The sequence below is a fragment of the Mobula birostris genome, chromosome 6 (assembly GCF_030028105.1).
Source record: "Mobula birostris isolate sMobBir1 chromosome 6, sMobBir1.hap1, whole genome shotgun sequence".
Lineage (NCBI taxonomy): Eukaryota > Metazoa > Chordata > Chondrichthyes > Myliobatiformes > Myliobatidae > Mobula > Mobula birostris.
This window is the reverse complement of record NC_092375.1, coordinates 60378014-60397414: the sequence shown is the minus strand read 5'-3', so window position 1 is coordinate 60397414 and position 19401 is coordinate 60378014. Positions and strand designations below refer to the sequence as shown.

Below are 19401 nucleotides of genomic sequence, written 5' to 3'. Positions count from 1 at the left end.
CCTCTCCGTATGCTGGCTCATCGTTGTTGCTGATGAGGCCAATCACTGTAGTATCATCTGCGAACGTGATGTGGTTTGAGCTGAATCTGGCAGTGAGTCGTGAATCAGCAACGTGAATAGCTGTGGTCTGAGCCCGCAACCCTGGGGGGTACCAGTTCTCAGTGTAATGGAGGTGAGATGTTGCTGTCAGCTTGGACTGACTGGAGTTTTTCCATCATGACTTCTAAGATCCAGCTACAGAGAGAGGTGTCGAGTCCCAATGAGGACATTTTTCCCAACAGTCTTTGATGGATGATTGTGTTAAATGCAGAGCTGAAGTCACTGAACAATATCCTGGCGTATGAGGCATCGTTTTTTAGGTGGGACAAGACTGAGTGGAGGGCCGAGGCTATAGCATCATCAATAGACCGGTTTGAATGGTTGGCAAACTGGAAAGGGTCCATTGTAGCTGGAAAGTGGGATTTTATATGACCCATGATCTGCTTGCACAAAGCCAATGCTACTGAGTAGTAATCATTTAGGCCGGTTATCGTTGATCTGTTGGGCATTGGAATGATGGTGGCTGTCTTGAAACTTGCACGGACAGTGGGCTGTTTCAGAGAGATGTTAAAAATATCTGTTAAGACCTCTATTAGCTGGGTTACACAGGCTCTCAGCACCTAACCAGTTAAAGTTGTCTGACCCTGCAGTTTGGTGTGGGTTTACCCTGGTTAGCTTCCCCTTCACCTCGGTGGGGCTGGACAGGGTGCCTGTTCCTCAGGAAGAGAGGGGGCTTTCCTCAGTGTCACATCATTCAATTGGTCAAATCGTGCATAGAAAGCATTCAGACTATCAGGAAGGGAAGCTGTCACTGAGGCACAGGGTGGACTTGTAATCGGCTATGGTTTGTATACCTTGCCACATGCACTGTGTGTGTCCCTGGTGTCACAGGGATGTCTGGATTTTCTGTGTGTGCTCATGCCTTGCCTTCCTGATGGCATGGGAGAGTGCAGCTCTTGCTGACTTTAGAGTTGTCGTGTCCCCCAATCTGAAATCAGTGTCCCGATCCCTAATCACTGCACAAACCTTTGCAGTGGAGCGATGGTTTCTGGTTTGCCTTGATAGTGTAGTGTTTACTCACGGTAATGTTCTCAATGCACTTTCCTATGTAGGCAGTCACCGATAATGCAAGTTTATCAATGTTGACATGATGATCGTAGGTAGCTGTCTCCCTGAATATGCTCCAAGTCCACGCTTTTGAAGCAGTCCTGCAGTGCTGAGGTAGCACCTTCTGGTCAGTCCTGATTTCCCTGTGAACTGGGCTGACTCTTTTAACCTGGGGTCTGTATGCAGGAATTAGCAAAATAGATATGTGGACTAAGTATCGGAGGTGAGGGTGGGAGATAGCCTTGTCGACACCATTAACGCTGTATAAACCAGGTCTAATATTCTCTCCAGGTGCAAAGTTGACATGCTGGTAGAATTTTGACAGGACTGTTTTTAAATTGGCATGATTGAAGTCAACAGTAACAATGAAGACACCATCGGAGTGAATGGCCCCGAGGTTGCAGAGTTCCTACACCGCTTCCCCAGCACAAGCAGGGTTGGTGGATGGAATATAAACAGCAATAATCACAATGGCAGTGAGCTCCTTCAGTAAGTAGAAGGGCCTGCACTTCATTTTAAAAGCTCCAGCTGTGGTGAGCAGTGGGCCCTTGCTGCCAATGTGTTCACACACCAGTTCTTATGGATGTGGACACACAGTCCTCCTGCATGGGTCTTCTCGGAGGTCACAGCACTTCTGTCTGTCTGAAAGGAGATTGCTTCTGGTAGCTGGATGGTGTCTTGAAGCCATGTTTCTGACGGGACAGGTGTGCACCAGTCCCTCATCTCTTGCTGGTTCAGCCGCAGGTAATCCAGCTGATTTTCCAGCGACTGGATGTTAGGGAGTAGAATCAATGGCAGCACGACCCTGCTTTAATACCGGCGCACTTCTGCGTTTGAGCGCACTGCTTCCAACAGCCGCTTCCCTGAGCAGCTGCAGTAGACTGTGGTGCAGAGTGAGAGCCCACTCCCTGCATTAGTCCATAACTGTGCAGCGGCTTTGTTACTCCGCTCGCTAGCAAGGTAGACTTGCAGATTTTGGTGTTCTTGATGTTCAGCTGTATTTTTCAGTCATAGAAAAGACGAGAGATTTCATTGTTGGCCGCCACATCCGTGAGCATTGTCATCTTGTAGGAGTATCACCAAACAAAATTTGATACCTTGCCACTGGGGATATTGGAACAAGTGACCTAAAATTTGGTAAAAGAAGTAGGTTTTAAATGTATGATTATAAAATAAATGAAGCAAGATACATTGAAAAAGGAAATTCCAAAATTTAGAATTCTACCACTTGCAGGCAAGGAGAAATTACAGTTGTGGATGCATTAATGTGTAGTTTGGAGAGGCATTGCTCTCTTTCGAGGGTGGAGATATGAATCCATAGAGGGGTAGAAATCAAAGCTGATAATTCAAAAATAATTCATAATTGAATGTGGCATTGTTGGACTGAGAGGCAGTATCGGCCAATAAGCAAAAGGGGTAGGTAGATGGGATGTGGGAGATCGGAGAGGGATAGGAGAAGTTTGGATGTCATTGCATTTATCATAGATTGAGTAGAAGGCCAGCAGAGCAATGAGATAGTCAAATTTAAAGGAAGCTGATAATAATTGCAATATGCATGTAATAACTCTTTCATTACCGTTTCCACTATCAAAGTACAAGAGACTTCCGAGGGAATTTCTTGAATTAATTTGAAATGAATTGTATACTAACTTTATGTTAACAGAAAACAAAAGCTGAGCTAGTCATTTCTATGGCCAATTGCATTTTACGTTTCAGTGCCTATGGCAACAAAAAGTTGTCCACTCAGTGGAGTCCTAATACATGTTGGAGATAATGGCCCCAAATTGTGGTGTAAGCAATTATATGGGGCCATTATTCTTGTTCAGCATTCATTTAAAAATCAGCTTGGACAACACTGCTCCTTGATCAGCCTGGCTGGGCACATTCTAAATTGGTAATCTGCATAGTCGTAGCATTTTTCTGGATTTGACCCAGCATTTTTCTGCTAGTTGAGCCATTTTCTTTCTGTTCATTTCTGAAACTTTGCTTAATTTGATTTCTCTGGCTGTTTAACTACATTAATACCCTGATGAACTTGGATGGGTTCAAAGTCTGGACACATTTATTTTATTTCGCGATACAGCCCTCCTGGTTGTTTGAGTCACGTAGTCCCAGCAACCTCTGACAACCCCAATTAGCCCTAACCTAATCACGGGACAATCTATAATGAACCAAGTAACCTATCCAGGGAGCACCCAGGGAAACCCACACATTCCACGAGGAGGACGGACAGAGATTCCTTACGGACGGTGCCAGAATTGAACTCTGAACTCTGATGTAATAGTGTCGTGGGAACTGCTACACTACTGTAGCACCCATTGTAGCCTTCTAGGACTCAGTACTGAAATCCCCAAACTCGGGTTGCTTGATTTCTCACTCTATCAATCTTTCATCTATAATATTAACTCAGCTGGTTTTTTTTTCTTCCCTTTATTTCCTCTCTTGGAGAGAACTTGCCCAGCTGAGGGGGAGCTGCTGAACTTGTCCTCCTGCTCTGCATTTTGTGATAACTTGATCCTTTTATCTAGATTCTTCTGTCTACATTTTCACTCTCTGTCACCTCTGATTCACTCATTGACCAGATAACCTATTCAGAGGGTATCCCTGTCTCTCCAGTTTTGCCACAACAGAGACTTTCCCCCACCCTTCCTACAGCTTTACAAGTGTCTTTCTTCCTCTTTTTCATTTCTGAGGAGGGGTTGTCAACTTGAATTATTTCTATTCCGAAAGACGTCGAGGATTTCCTGCATTTTCTGATTATGTTTTAGATTTCAAAGTGTATCTTACCTGCCATTTTCTTTGTTCTTTTTGGAGGAGAAACTGAAAAAAACTCTGGATGTTGGAAATCCAAATCAATATCGGTGAGGAGAAAAGCAGTTATTGCTATGAGTCATTGAAAACAATTGTGTTAAATGTGCAGAGAGGGGAAATGAGGGAATGTCTGAGAGGGTGCAGACTAAAACTGTCACTTTATTTACTTAACTTACTGAGATACAGCTCAGAACAGGCCTATCTGCCCCTTTGAGCTACGCCATTCAGCAACCCCCATGTAACCCGAGCCTAACCAAGGGACAATTTACAACCAGTATGTCTTTGCACTGTGGGAGGAAACCAGAGCACCCGGAGGAAAACCACACAGTCACTGAGAGAACATACAGACTCCTTGACAGGCAGTGGTTAGAACTGAGCCCGGGTCACTGGTACTATAATGTGACTAGATAAACACTATGCTATTGTGCCATCCAATTAGGAGCATGGGAAATACAACACCAGCCATGAACTGCCCCCACTCACCGCTCTTCCATCATCCAGGGATCAAACAATCCTTCCAGAAGAGGCAGCCATTCATTTGCTTTGTGACGTGTTACGGAAGTAAATGTATGCACAGGCACCTGGTCCAAAGAATTCACCAAAATGCTTAACACAAAGGAACGGTATGTATGGGATAATATGACAATGAAGAACTAAATCCTGCTCAATTTATTGAAGTCTGTACAATTAGTTTGCCATATTTAAATAATTTTCAACTTTTGTGAGGCCAGGCAGGCCCCAAAAATGCATATATGCTCTGGGAAGAGAGCAACAGAAACCAGAACTATTCTGGGATGTAGATATGCTAATTGCTGCCCTTTGCTGTAAGTTTCTGCATCTTCGTGTGACTAACATGATGTCTGCTAGATCAAAGCCTTTCTCACCCCTGGTCTGCTGTGATACTGTACTGAAGAAAAGCAGCTATATCAAACTGTTGAATGTTGGCACAGATCTCATTTGAAGCCCTGACCTAGTTCTGTGAAGAAGCCCCATTTTATTTCCTTTCGCCTACAACTGGGAGCATTGGGCACCAGATTGACATGTCTCCTAGCCCCCTGCCCTCCTTCAGTCTGGCATTATCTGCCAGAATTCCTGATCTGTTAACTCTGGTATATATCTCATGTGCATACTTTGGTATCAACAAAATATATATAAATTAAAGTCCTTTGTTTCATCCATTTCAGCAGGATCAGCACCCAACATCACTTGGGAGATTCTGGCAACATGTTGCAAAGAGGACTAAACTCTTCTTGGGCTTCTTGCCAGGAACAGATATCAATTTTAATCAACATTAAGATGACAAATTCTGCCATGATGGCAGAGTTGGACATCGAAACTTTGGTTACAATCAATATCTGTACCCGGCTGGAAGCCCAAGAAGAGTTTATTCCTCACACACATCGAGAAAGCACGAGACAAACAACAGGAATTCTGCAGATGCTGGAAATTCAAGCAACACACAGGGTCTCGGCCTGAAACGTCGACTGTACCTCTTCCTAGAGATGCTGCCTGGCCTGTTGCGTTCACCAGTCCTGACGAAGGGTCTCGGCCTGAAACGTCGACTGTACCTCTTCCTAGGGATGCTGCCTGGCCTGCTGCGTTCACCAGCAATTTTGATGTGTGTTGCGAGAAAGCACGAGATCCTTTTTTCATCTTGCAAAGAGCTTTCCAAAGGTGGCACTTTTACAGCATGGTTATCATGCACACACTAAGATGTCAAATAAATTAAGAATAATCTTGCATTGTAGGATACAAATGTTTGTACAACTTGTATTTTTCAGTGCAAGTTGTGGAATATTGGTTATAATTTATGAACCTTCCTACCCCTCCTTCCTGTGTAACTGCCTGTGATGTTAATCTGAAGAATATATAGTTTCAGTGTGACAATAGACTGAATTATATATAGCATTTGACTTCATAAGATAGAAGAAATCAAGTCCATGTTAGTGATTTCACCATTGTCCTGTGGTCCTGTTTGCAAATTTAGAATTCAGTTATTTTTGTAGATCTTTACTGTGTAATGCACTCCTATTTGCAGGGCTTTGAGTATGCCCACGAGAAAATGAATCTCAGGGTTGTGTATGATGACATTCGTGTGCTTTTATAATAAATTTACTTTGAACTTTGAGATATCCAACAGGTCAGCGGCTCTAATGGAGAGGGGAAAAGCTAAGTAAAAATCCCAGATGGATTACAGACAGAAATGGGCAGTTTTGATTTAGATGGAAAGAGCGAGTCAGGTGAAGTTAGAGATGTTGACACTGAGTATGACGGCTGCAGTTTGCCTTGACAGAAGATGAGTTGCTGTTCCTCAAGCTTTTGTTGGGCCCAGTGATAATGCAAGAAGTCACAGACTGTGAGCACAGAGTGGAGATGGATGGATAATTAAAGCAGCAGACAAGTGCGAACTCAATTGTTCCTGCAGACTGAATGCAGGAGTTCTGCAAAGGGGCCACCAAAACTGACTTTGGTTTATTCAATGTCGAGGAGATCACACTGCGAACACTAAATGCAGTACACTAGGTTGTTGTCAGGGAGATCTCTTTGACGTCTAGACTCAGTTTATTTCCTTTAGTCTACAACTGGATCACTACTTCACTCGGGATGACTACTTGTTTGGTTCCCTGTGCGGTGGAAACGGGAGAGTTGCAAGGACAGATATTGCATCTTCCTGCAGTTGCATCGGAAGAGGTCTGTGGTGATAGACGAGCAGATCAGGAATTGTGATGGGAGCGATCACTTTACAATGCTGAAAGGTGAGGGTAATAGCATCCTAATCATGGAATCTTGCTGGAGCTAGCAGAACTTGCCAAGAATGATCCATCCTCATGCCACACATCTCTTTTCACCTCTTCTCACTGTATGAAGACTCATTTTTCTCAGTCAGGCAGCAATTCGCTCTACTTTTTAAATTTGGTGTACTGCATCCAGTGTGGACAATGTGATGTACTTTACTCTGAAGAAACCAAATGCAGATTAGGCAACCACTTGGCAGAGCACAACTATTCAGTCTGCAATAGTGACGCTGAATGTTTTATTTACTGCCACTTGAGTTCTTTATCCCTCTACCACACTGACTTGCCTGCCTGGGGCTCTCCTGCACTGTTGTAACGATGCCCAACGGAACCTTGAGGTTGCTCAAGTTTTCTGTACTTGATACTGAGTTCTCCAACTTTGGGTAACTTGTTCTTTTGTCTCTGTCAGAACTTGCCTTTTCTGGCAGACACCCAACTGTGATATTGGCTCAGTTTTTCTTTCTCTGTTAGTATAACCTGACACACTGGGGATGTTCCACAGCACAGGCAAAGACGCATAACCACTGTCAAATTACCTCATTAACCCACTTGACCTGGTCTCACCCTAATGCAAATATTTTCCTTTTGTTTCTCTTTTACCTTCTCTGCAAGTTAAAATTACCTTATTTTTCTCATTCCAGTTTTGGTGAAGACTCTAACCTAAATGTTAACTATGTTTCTCTTTCCACGGAAGTTGACTAACCTGCTGAGTTTTCTGATGCTTTCTGTTTGTATTGCAGATTTCCAGTGAATGCAGATTTAAAAAAAAATCCATTTACAGTGTTCTGTTATTGTCAGTCTTTGCCTATTTTCTAGTTTGGGATGATGGCATCTGAAGCTGGCAGCATTCAAATAGGCTATGAACATGCATTGTGTAAGTGAGCAAAACTATAAATAGTTGTTAAAATCAGATTAAAGCAGACAGTTGCTCTAGCAACAGGAAACACCTGATCTCCTTCCTTTAGTCCTGTTCTGCACTGAGTAGGGATACACATCCCTGGCAGCTGGGACCATCTTAATCTGCTTATAGGAAAAGAGAATTAATCATTCCGTAAAAAGACACAAACAATGAAGTACACCTCATTTCATAGCTGAGGAAATGTGCTGCAATATTTTGCTCCATTTCTTGTATTTCACAATGGGAATTATTCGTATCACTTTTATACATATCTCACATCTATTTGTAATACAAGATAGTGGGGGAATCTGATTCGAATTTAGATTTTTATTCATAAAATTCTGTGCATATCTGTTAATGTAAATATCAGAAGTGGTAGTCATTTTACCAGTAGCATGCCTTTTATTTAAATACTCTTAATGATGGTCTTAAACTAATTCCAAAATATTTGGAAGGATTATATTTCATGGTGCATCAGTTTTATTTTCCTACTTGCTTAATTCAGTTCGGTATATTTAATAAAGTTAAATGCAGCTTGAACTCAATTAGTGAAAGAAGTCTTTCCAAGGACTTCCACTTCCAAGGGCACTTCATCACACGTTCTGGATATTTATTGCTTATTTATTTATTGTTATCATTTCTTTCTTTTTGTATTTGCAGTTTGTTCTCCTTTGCACACTGGTTGAATGCCCAAGTTGATGTGGTCTTTCACTGATTTTGTTATGGTTATTATTTCATTATGGATTTATTGAGTATGCCCACAAGAACATGAATCTCAGGGTTGTATATGGTGACATGTGTACTTTGGTAATAAATTTACTTTGAACTTTGAAGTCAGCTAACACTCATAAACTGGGCTCAGTGGAAAATGGCTTCTTGCGATCAGCATCAGAGAGTTTGGCGGAGTAGAATCCAGTTTGATCCAGTTTGTGGGAGAAAATTGGAAGTGGTGGATGGAGGGAGGAAGCAAGATAATTAAAAGGAAGTGCAGGTTGAAAATAAATTGAATCCCCAAAAAGAGCTGTTTATCTTTCAAGATCTGTAGAATTAAACAATTGCATTGAATTGACTTTATTTCTTGCATCCTTCACATTCATGGAGTAAAAATCTTTACGTTACGTCTCTGTCTAAATGTGCAATGTGCAATCATAGTAATTTATAATAATTTGTAATAAATAGAACAGTTAATGTAATATAGAGTATACTCAGTTAATCAGTCTGATGGTCTGGTGGAAGAAGCTGTCCCGGAGCTTGTTTGTCCTGGCTTTTATGCTGCGGTAATGTTTCCCGGATGGTAGCAGCTGGAATAGATTGTGGTTGGAGTGATTCAGGTCCCCATTGATCCTTCGGGTCCTTTTTTCACACCTGTCCTTGTAAATGTCCTGAATCATGGGAAGTTCACAACTACAGATGCACTGGGCTGTCCACACCACTTTCTGCAGAGTCCTGCGATTAAGGGAGGTACAGTTCCCATACCAGGCAGTGATACAGCCAGTCAGGATGCTCTCAATTGTGCCCCTGTAGAAAGTTCTGATTTGGGGGTCCAAACCAAGCTTCCTCAGCCAATTGAGGTGAAAGAGGCGCTGTTGTGCCTTTTTCACCACACAGCTGGTGTGTACAGACCACGTGAGGTCCTCGGTGATGTGGATGCCGAGGAACTTGAAGCTGTTTACACTCTTAACCCCAGGTTCATTGATGTCAATAGGGGTTAGCCCGTGTCCATTCCTCCTGTAATCCACAACCAGCCCCTTTGTTTTTGCGACATTGAGGGAGAGGTTGTTTTCTTGACACCACTGTGTCAGAGAGGTGACTTCTTCCCTGTAGGCCACCTCGTTATTGTCAATGTAGTATCGTTGGCAAATTTAATTAGCAGATTAGAGTTGTGTGTGGCGACACAGTCATGGGTATACAGGGAGTAAAGAAGGGGACTCAGTACATAGCCCTGAGGGGCTCCTGTATTGAGAGTTGGAGGTGAGGGAGCCCACCCTTACCATCTGCTGGTGGTCTGACAGGAAGTCCAGGATCCAGCTGCACAAGGCAGGGTCAAGGCCGAGGTCTCTGAGCTTCTTGTCAAGCCTGGATGGAGCTATGGTGTTGAATGCTGAACTGAAGTCCAAGAATAGCATTCTCACATAAGCATCCTTCTTCTCCAGGTGTGTAAGGACGGTAGGTAGAGCTGTGGCTATTGTGTCGGTAGGCGAATTGTAGGGGGTCCAGTCTGGGTGGTACTTAAACCTACATTGTATTACATAACATCAGAAAGGCTACTCTTCCAGCAGATTCATTTTGTTTGATCTTGTTGGATGTTTAAGAAATTGCAAGATGTAAACTCCATTTAAAAGAAAAATTCCCTTGGAAACTCGTCATTTGACACAAGCATTCTTTAAACATCCATCTACCAATCCTGAGTAAATTAACTTTAAGAAAGTAAATAGTATTCTATGCACACAGACATTTCATCAGCATTGAAGGATTAAAAAGCACACTTTTATCCCTATTAAATTAATTAATAGTTACATAAATTTTCTTCAATTCCTTTATATCTGTGCAGAGTGGTCAAGTAAAATAAAATAATTGCTATGCAGTAATATCAGAACAGACTGTTCAACATGATACCTCATCAAAAAGAACATTTGTTGACAGATGATTTGCAAAATGCATTTTCTTGCAATATGTTAAATTTTACAATGCTGCTTAAGATATTCCCTTTAGCCTAAAGCAGCTTCTCATTGGGAGGGAGCAGTGAAGTTTTAAGTATGCCTTTATCTGAATTTTAACTTTGCCTATGGAGAGAAATGCATGAGAGTTGAATGTTGGAAGTACAAGATGGCTTGAATATTTATGCACAATATTGACATGCAAGAGAAGAACTGTTTCTAGAGGAAGCACTTGGGTGTATGTAGAAAAAAAAAGGAAAATGAAAAGGACGAAGAGGAAACGGGTTAAAATGGGGTGTTTGGTGCTTATGGAGTGAACAAAAGCACAATTGAAGTTGCTGGCTTTTAAGAAACTGTGAAGACATTTTACAAAAGTTTCTGAAGTGAGCTTGCAAGATCTGAAAGGAGGAACAACAGTCAAAGAAGAGGTGCAAGTAGCAACATAATTGCTCAGATACAACTTGACTTCAACAGATGAAGTGAATACAGGATTGACTTTATAGGTTATTGAATGATGGGGAGTACATTATTATTTTTGCACTTCTGTTTTCATTTGTGCTTCAAAATCTGTTAATGAAGTTTAAAATGAAGTGAGATGTAAGTAAATGTTAGCTTTGCCCAACTATGGTCTAATTAGACTCTCTGGATTATGCATGTTATCAGCAGAGATGGATTACTTGATCCTCCTTTACTGTCCATAAATAACTTAATAACATTTTGAAGAAAACTCTGCCAACCTACCAAAGCCTTGTCTTCACAGCTAAGAACAGCCCTATTTGGACATAATTCTGATCTGATTCTCATTTCTTTTCTATTAATCCTTTCCTACTATTACTACAATCACTTGACTTACAAGTTGAAAGGCTGTACACAAGTAAAATATCGGTAATACAGTAAATTCAAATAATTTTGTTGAAAATTGTAATTATGGAATTACTACAGAATTCCATTAAAAATTTTCAGAATTTAACTGTGGTGTGAAGCTGCCTGATGTACATCCTGAATAGGCTTTCCTCCACGGAGTCAATAATAAAGAAGATTATATGACCTGCAACTGCCTGATTTCTATTACAACTTCACATTGCAGAAAATTTGAATGTGAACTTGAGCTCTTTTAGTGGTAAGGTTTCACAATTGGTGTGATTGAAAATCATTAAACCCAGAATAACATGAAATCCACTGTCTGGTGGATTAATTGGAATTGTTATTGAAATAAGCAGTTAGCAATTATAACATGGTAACTTTATCAGATAATGACTGGAAAATTCTAGCTAATCCAAAAGCAAGAGTTTTAGAAATGAGTTTGCATGTGTTTCACGAAAAAATAATAAACTGAAAATAAAAACAGAATTTAAAAGATTTGAAATTCTGTTACTTCAATTATTTAACAGGATAAATTCTAACTCTGTTGCTGACTGTAAATAATGAATGATTGTTTGCATTATTGTTGTTAGAACTGTGGAATTGTCATCCTCATTGATCCACTGTACTTGTTGTAAATCCTACACAAAGGACAGTAAGAAAATCCCTGTTGTGTGTTGTCCTCATTTTGCATGTTGTTGAGTCGAATAAAAAATCTGCCTTCAGCAGATAAAGCGGCAGTGGACAGAGATATGGGGCAAAATTCAACCTCTAGAGTACAGCTGCTGATTTCATATTTGTTATTTGTCATTACTGCTGTCTTTTGACATGATAATAAATAACTTGTATGATCTATCTCGAAGGTAATGAATATAAAATCAAAATCTCAGCTACAAATGTGTTTCTGTGCAGAAAAGCTGAGACACTCGGTAATTTTGAAACCAGTTCAAGGGCTTATTAATTAATATAATGTAGTGCAAGTTGTCAGCAAGGTAACTTTAAGGCTGCAAGGCTTGGCATATTAAAAATGTCATTTTTTCAAGCTAGTGGGCCAGTGGATAACAAGCATTACACTTTGCTTTATGATTTACCATTATGTTTGCATAGTCTTAGAAATCGTATTTTCCAAATGAATGAATACTAAATTTCCCCGGTTTCATCCACCACGTACTATGAGCAGAGTGGAATTGTCTAATGTTTAGAATGTGGAAAGAGAGGTTTCCCCCATTTCAGCAGTTCAATTATTTTATAATGTGGATCAGGATTTTTCTTTAATAGCTAGTGGGCATCAAAACACTTTTCTGCAGATTAATTCAATACTTGTTCCTGCAAAATGATTGTAACACATGACTGTGCAGCCAGATTCAAGGAGAACCTGATCATTAAATTTGCTGATGATACCACAGTGGTGGGGCTCATCAGCAAAAATGATGAAACAATGTACAGGGAGGAGGTCAAACATCTAGAGAGCTGGTGCAGTGATAACAACTTGGTGCTTAATGTCACCAAAACCAAGGAGATGATCGTCGCGGTCTCAGCCTGAGCACACACCCCTCAGCAGCAGCAGCTCCACAGTGGAGAGAGTGGAAAGCATCAAGTTCCTTGGGGTGCAGATCTCGGACAATCTCACCTGGTCCAGGAACACCACTGGGATTGTGAAACGGGCCCAGCAGAGATTGCAGTTTCTGAGGAAGCTTAAACAAGCATCACTCCCCACTAACATCTTAACTACATTCTACAGAGGCGTGGTTGAGAGTGTGCTGACCTTTTGCATCACAATCTGGTACTCCAGCTGCAGTGCTGTTGACAAAAAAGCCTTGCAGAGGGTGGTTAGGGGAGCAGAGAAGGTTATTGGGGTCTCCCTACCTTCTGTCCAAGACTGCTTTCAGAGTCGATGCCTCCAAAAGACATGGTACATCATTAAAGACCCCTCACACCCTCTCCATGAACTGTTTGTTCTTCTGCCATCAGGTAAACGTTACGGGAGCATCAAAACTAAAACCACAAGGCTACTAAACAGCTTCCTCCCACAGGCAGTCAGACTGCTAAATAGCTGCTCTACCTGACTCTGCTTTGGATACTTTTAACTTGCACTGGACACTTATAACTTGATTTTAACTGACGTGGCTGTTGTGTTTTTCTATTTATTGTTATGTTTATTATTTAGTGTTGCGTTCGTTATGTTATGATTGCACTGCTCCTGGGAAACGCTGTCTCATTCTGCCCTGCAGAGCTGATGTACGGTTAGAATGACAACAAAGTTTTTTGAATCTTTTGAATTTAGTCTCGACCTTTGGACCAAAAAGTACAGAAATCAGACAGTCAGGTCTGGTTTTAGATCAAAATCCAGTGACTTATTTGGGTGCTTTAATCTTTTTTGAAACAGTTGATGACGGAAGCTTGGGCTTAGTGTCGTATTCTACATAATTAAAAAAAGATTGTCGAAGTTCACTGTTGAAGAACGATTATCTTTAAATACATCAAACTACTGGTTTCCATGGATCTGTATTTCAATTGTAATCCATATCATCCAAATGGACAGGAACGTCATCCCCCACAAATAAATTAAGGCATGATTTGTTGTTTTGCATATATTGGATTCAGTCAGAAGATCATTAGGTCAGATGTGACTCCTGGGATTTGAGGACCATCCAAATGGTCACATCAGCAAATTTAGACTGATGCAATGTCTTCTGGGTTTCCTGAGTTAAACTGAGATCCCCTTTGCTTTCATGTGATTGATGAAAAAGGTTTTAAGTTCGATTTGAAGAGGTTCATGGGAAATTCCCTGTTTTCCTTGGTAACATTTATCATCTTGGCTGAGGATACAAAGACCTAAATTACTGGATTAAAACACTGAAGCTTGGACTACTGATCCCGAGACAGATTTCACCTTGTTTCTGAAGTTTGGACAATGAATCATCTGTTCCTGAGCCGTGAAGAAGGGTCTCAACTCAATATCTATTGTCCACTTCCCTCCTTACCTGATGAGTTTTTATTTTTTGTTTCATTTTATTTAAAGATAACATATGGTAACAAACCCTTCTGGTCAATGAGCCCAATAGCACCCATGTGACCAATTAACCACCTAACCCAAGCAACACACACAAAATGCTAGAGTTCTTCAGTGGTGTTCTTCACACAGACTAACCTATCTGTGATGCCAGGCTGCCAATCAATGTGATTGATTTATTGCCTTGTCTGTAGAGGCACGTGAGGAAATGAAAATAAATGCAATCTTGCTCTTGCTCTCTCGCTCTTTCTCGCGCGTCCTCTCACGCTTGCTCTCAAAAAAAATCAATTTCCAGGACATTGTATATAACTTGTGGGCGTCAGGGAACCACTATTAATATGCGGGAGACTTCCGGAACTTCCGGGAGAGGTGGGATGTCTGTATTTTAACTGTTAATCAAGTTGTATTCTTTGTAGCAAGGAGCTTGTTCAGACATCAATCAGTTATTTGTTTCCTTGACTTTTCCCAGTAGAGCACAAGCTGGTCAAATAGATTTCTGCCAGTGTATGTAAAGAATTGTTTGCATCTGGTCAGATCCATCCTAAGTTTTTTTTAAGAAAGTCAATTCAGTTAATGATATAACTTAATGCGGTGATTGTTCTCTGTATGCAGGGCTTTGGTGAACCAGCAATGTAATAAAATTGTTTGGCTCTACCATGTTATCACCTTGCTGTCATGCTAAACTTCATGAATTCTCATAAAAAGTGAGGGCAGTATCTGTCAAGTGCACAAGTAGACCGAACCTTAGATGATTTGTCTGTGTGAAATGGATTTAGAAAAAGGTTGTAGTGATTAATTATTGCAGTGCTTTAACCTTGGTGAGATCTTCTTGTATTAACACCTTTGAAATATATTACTCTCATGCAAAGCTCTCCACTGAGCTTGTAATAAGATTTGTGTAACCTGCAAATAGTTGGAGGTTGAATAATACTTTAGAGAGTGCATGATTTTCAAATGCTGTGTTGCATTTCATTCAATGAAGTTGAAAACAGTGGAAATTCAGTCTATGCATTGCAGACTTCCTTATAAGAAATGTAAATGAGTACAAATATTCTTGGTTGTTTTTGAAGTCTAAAACACATGCGGCTCCTACAGGTCCTTATGTTGTCAAAAATATATTTTTGTGCAGTGACAGATATTCTCTTCAGTAACACCATTTTGCAACTGAATTGAAATTAATAAATTCGAAATATATAATTTGATCTGTTTATTTGTGTTAAGGGTTCAAAATACATTTCCCATACATCTTGTACTCAGTGAGACAAACAATATTGTCTAATGGTGATTAATGCTATTAGATGGCTGTAATGCATTGGTGTAATGTTAACTTTTCCTTGGCAGGTTGGGTGGAGCTGTTAGAAGTTACTGTGGGTAGTACGAGTGTGAAGGTTGCCAGAGGTCACACAGCAGTACTACCATGTACCTTCAAAACGAATGCGGCATTGACTCAGCTGAACGTCATCTGGACTGTGACACCTCGATCCAATGCCAATCAGCCAGAACAGGTTGGTCTTTAAAAAAAATAGTACTTCATTTGCAAATCAGTATGTTGTATTTGCTTGCATTCATTAAAATTAATTTAAGCTTACCTATGTAGTACTTTTTGAGCTTGCTGATGTTATTGGGAGAGGGGAGATATCAAGAAACTGCCCTAATAGCACCTGCACCATATTTATTTTGGAGAAGAGCCTTGGTTATTTTGCTCCGATGCAGCAACTCTGGTGAGTCTCCTTGACGTCATGACAACAGAAGCAGTCCTCATAGTGAATTACTTGGACTAGCTACAAGCTTCAGGATACTCAATCTCAGCCGCTATAGAGACTTTATTTATTGAGTCCTTTGTTCCTCTTTCACCTGCCAGCTTTCCATCCTTTAGCCCAGAACATTGCCCTGACGGAATATTCCCCAGGCTGCTCCACGAGGTGAGGAAAGAGATTGCTGAGCCTCTGGCTAGGATCTTTATGTCCTCGTTGTCCACGGGAATGGTACCGGAGGATTGGAGGGAGGCGAATGTTGTCCCCTTGTTCAAAAAAGGTAGTAGGGATAGTCCGGGTAATTATAGACCAAGTGAGCCTTCTGTCAGTGGTGGGAAAGCTGTTGGAAAAGAATCTTAGAGATAGGATCAATGGGCATTTAGAGAATCATGGTCTGATTAGGGACAGTCAGCATGGCTTTGTGAAGGGAAGATCGTGTCTAACAAGCCTGATAGAGTTCTTTGAGGAGGTGACCAGGCATATAGATGAGGGTAGTGCAGTGAATGTGATCTATATGGATTTTAGTAAGGCATTCGACAAGGTTCCACACAATAGGCTTATTCAGAAAGTTAGAAGGCATGGGATCCAGGGAAGTTTGGCCAGGTGGATTCAGAATTGGCTTGCCTGCAGAAGGCAGAGGGTGGTGGTGGAGGGAGTACATTCAGATTGGAGGATTGTGACTAGTGGTGTCCCACAAGGATCTGTTCTGGGACCTCTACTTTTCGTGATTTTTATTAACGACCTGGATGTGGGGGTAGAAGAGTGAGTTGGCAAGTTTGCAGACAACACAAGGGTTCCTGGTGTTGTAGGTAGCGTAGAGGATTGTCAAAGATTGCAGACAGACATTAACAGGTTGCAGAAGTAGGCTGATAAGTGGCAGATGGAGTTCAATCCAGAGAAGTGTGAGGTGGTACGCTTTGGAAGGACAAACTCCAAGGCAGAGTACAAAGTAAATGGCAGGATACTTGGTAGTGTGGAGGAGCAGAGGGATCATGTCCACAGATCCCTGAAAGTTGCCTCACAGGTAGATAGGGTAGTTAAGAAAGCTTATGGGGTGTTAGCTTTCATAAGTCGAGGGACAGAGTTTAAGAGTCGCGATGTAATGATGCAGCTCTATAAAACTCTGGTTAGGCCAGACTTGGAGTACTGTGTCCAGTTCTGGTCACCTCACTATAGGAAGGATGTGGAAGCAGTGGAAAGGGTACAGAGGAGATTTACCAGGATTCTGCCTGGTTTAGAGAGTATGCATTATGATCAGAGATTAAGGGAGCTAGGGCTTTACTCTTTGGAGAGAAGGAGGATGAGAGGAGACATGATAGAGGTGTACAAGATAATAAGAGGAATAGATAGAGTGGATAGCCAGTGCCTCTTCCCCAGGGCACCACTGCTCAATACAAGAGGACATGCCTTTAAGGTAAGGGGTGGGAAGTTCAAGGGGGATATTAGAGGAAGGTTTTTTACTCAGAGAGTGGTTAGTGTGTGGAATGCACTGCCTGAGTCAGTGGTGGAGGCAGATACACTAGTGAAGTTTAAGAGACTACTAGACAGGTATAAGGAGGAATTTAAGGTGGGGAGTTATATGGGAGGCAGGGTATGAGGGTTGGCACAACATTGTGGGCTGAAGGGCCTGTAATGTGCTGAACTATTCTTAAAAAAAACATCCCCAGTCCACAATATCCACTCTCGGATTTTTCCTCTTCATAATTGCCCTTTGCCGAATTTCAGACCTGAGTTCTGGATTTGCTGTCACCTACTGGGGGAAAGCGAAATATTTGTAAGAAACTGAAGATTGTTGCACATGACATACTGCAGGTTAATTTTTCTGCTGGTTTTAAATGTTGAATGTACTGTAGTGGCTGAAAGATTGGTGTCTGTGACTACTTGTGGAACTGGGTTGGTCAGTGAGGGCTCTGGTGGAAATAGAGAGGGTGGGTCGGAATTGGTGAAAAAGCAGTAGCTGACCGTTCCCATTTAGCTTTCTGTCCCATTTTCATATTCTGAGAAAATAAAAGAAAATTGCTACCTCGCATCTAATGAGAAGCATCAGAAAAACTAAACAGCTGAAGTGATTCAGCTTCTGGAATAAGATCCCACACCTTGGAACCAGACCATCAGACCATCAGCCCATAACATTCCACCTCAGTTGGTGGGCATCCATCTTTATTAATCCAATTTTCCAGCCCAAGCCCTCTAGGCCGAGGGATTCAAGTGCTTGCCTAGATACTGGACAGGGATAAGAGACTGCATAGGCTAGTTTTTTTTTTCATTGAAGCATGGAAGTGGCATCACTGAGGTAGATAAAATCACGAGGGGTATTGATAAGGTGAATGGTAGAGTAGTGAAGTCTAAACCTAAAAAGCATAGGTTCAAAGTGAGAAAGGAAAGGTTTAAAGAGGAGGTGTGAAGCAACATTTTCACACACAATGGTGGGTGTATGGAATGTGCTGCTAGAGGAAGGGGTAGAGGTGCTTAAAAGGCATATGTACAGGTAAGCACGGAGATTCTGGAAGTTCAAAACAACGCACACAAAATGCTAGAGGAACTCAGTAGGTCAGGCAGCAAGCATGGAAATGAGCAAACAGTCAACATTTCAGGTTGAGACCAAGAAATATTTCCAGGGATTATGGACAAACGTGGTCAAATGAGTCTAGCTCGTGTAGGACATTTGATTGACCTGGATGAGTCAACAGGGTCTGTATCCCTGTTGTATACCTCCCTGACTTCTTCGATGCACCCACCACTTTCTAAGGCATTGTTTTTCAAGAACTCACCACTCCCTGGGTGAATCCTGGATTTCTTCTAAATTTCTTGCCCCTTGCCCAAAATCTGTGTCCTTTAGTTTTGTCTACCTTAATTATACTTTAATAATTTTATATACCTTTTAATTTTCTCCACTCCAGGGAAAACAGACCTAGTATCTCCAATCCCTCCTCATAACTGAAAACATTCCATCTAGAAAACATCTTGCTGAATATCCTTTTTATCCTCTCCAGCACTATTACATCTTTCCAAGAGAGTGGTGACCAGAACTGAATGCAGTACTCTACCTGACATCTCACTTGAACAATATTTTATAAAACTGGAGCTTAATATTCCTGCTCTTGTATTCAGTGCCCCATCCAAATGACTAATGAAGGTCAGTATCTCACACGCCACCTTAACCACGTTATCTACCCACACTGCCTTTTAAAAATATTTGGACTTGTAGACCAAAGAGAAACTTTTTCTCCTGATTTTTAATGAAGTGATGGGGTTTAAGCACTTGTGCATGTGTGTATTTGTGAGCTGGAGGATGAACAGAGGTTTATGATAGAATTGACACTGGGAGTGGTTAAATGACAACAGATGGCACACGGCAGAGGAAGGTGATAATGGGACAAGAGAATGCTTAGTGGCAAGGATCAGTGTTCCAGAGAGCGGGCTCTCTGTTGGGGATTCAATACTTGTCAGAGATCCGGGTCTTACT

The 19401-nt window shown here is 41.4% G+C and overlaps 1 protein-coding gene across 1 annotated transcript in view; it reads left to right on the top strand.

Annotated features, from left to right (window-relative positions):
• The window catches only part of igsf11 (immunoglobulin superfamily member 11), a 235085-nt gene that overhangs the window by 145410 nt on the left and 70274 nt on the right, over nt 1–19401 (top strand). Inside the window, exon 2 of the mRNA XM_072262291.1 lies at nt 15523–15686. Coding sequence (XP_072118392.1) covers nt 15523–15686 — 164 coding nt within the window. The remainder of the gene's footprint in view (nt 1–15522; nt 15687–19401) is intronic.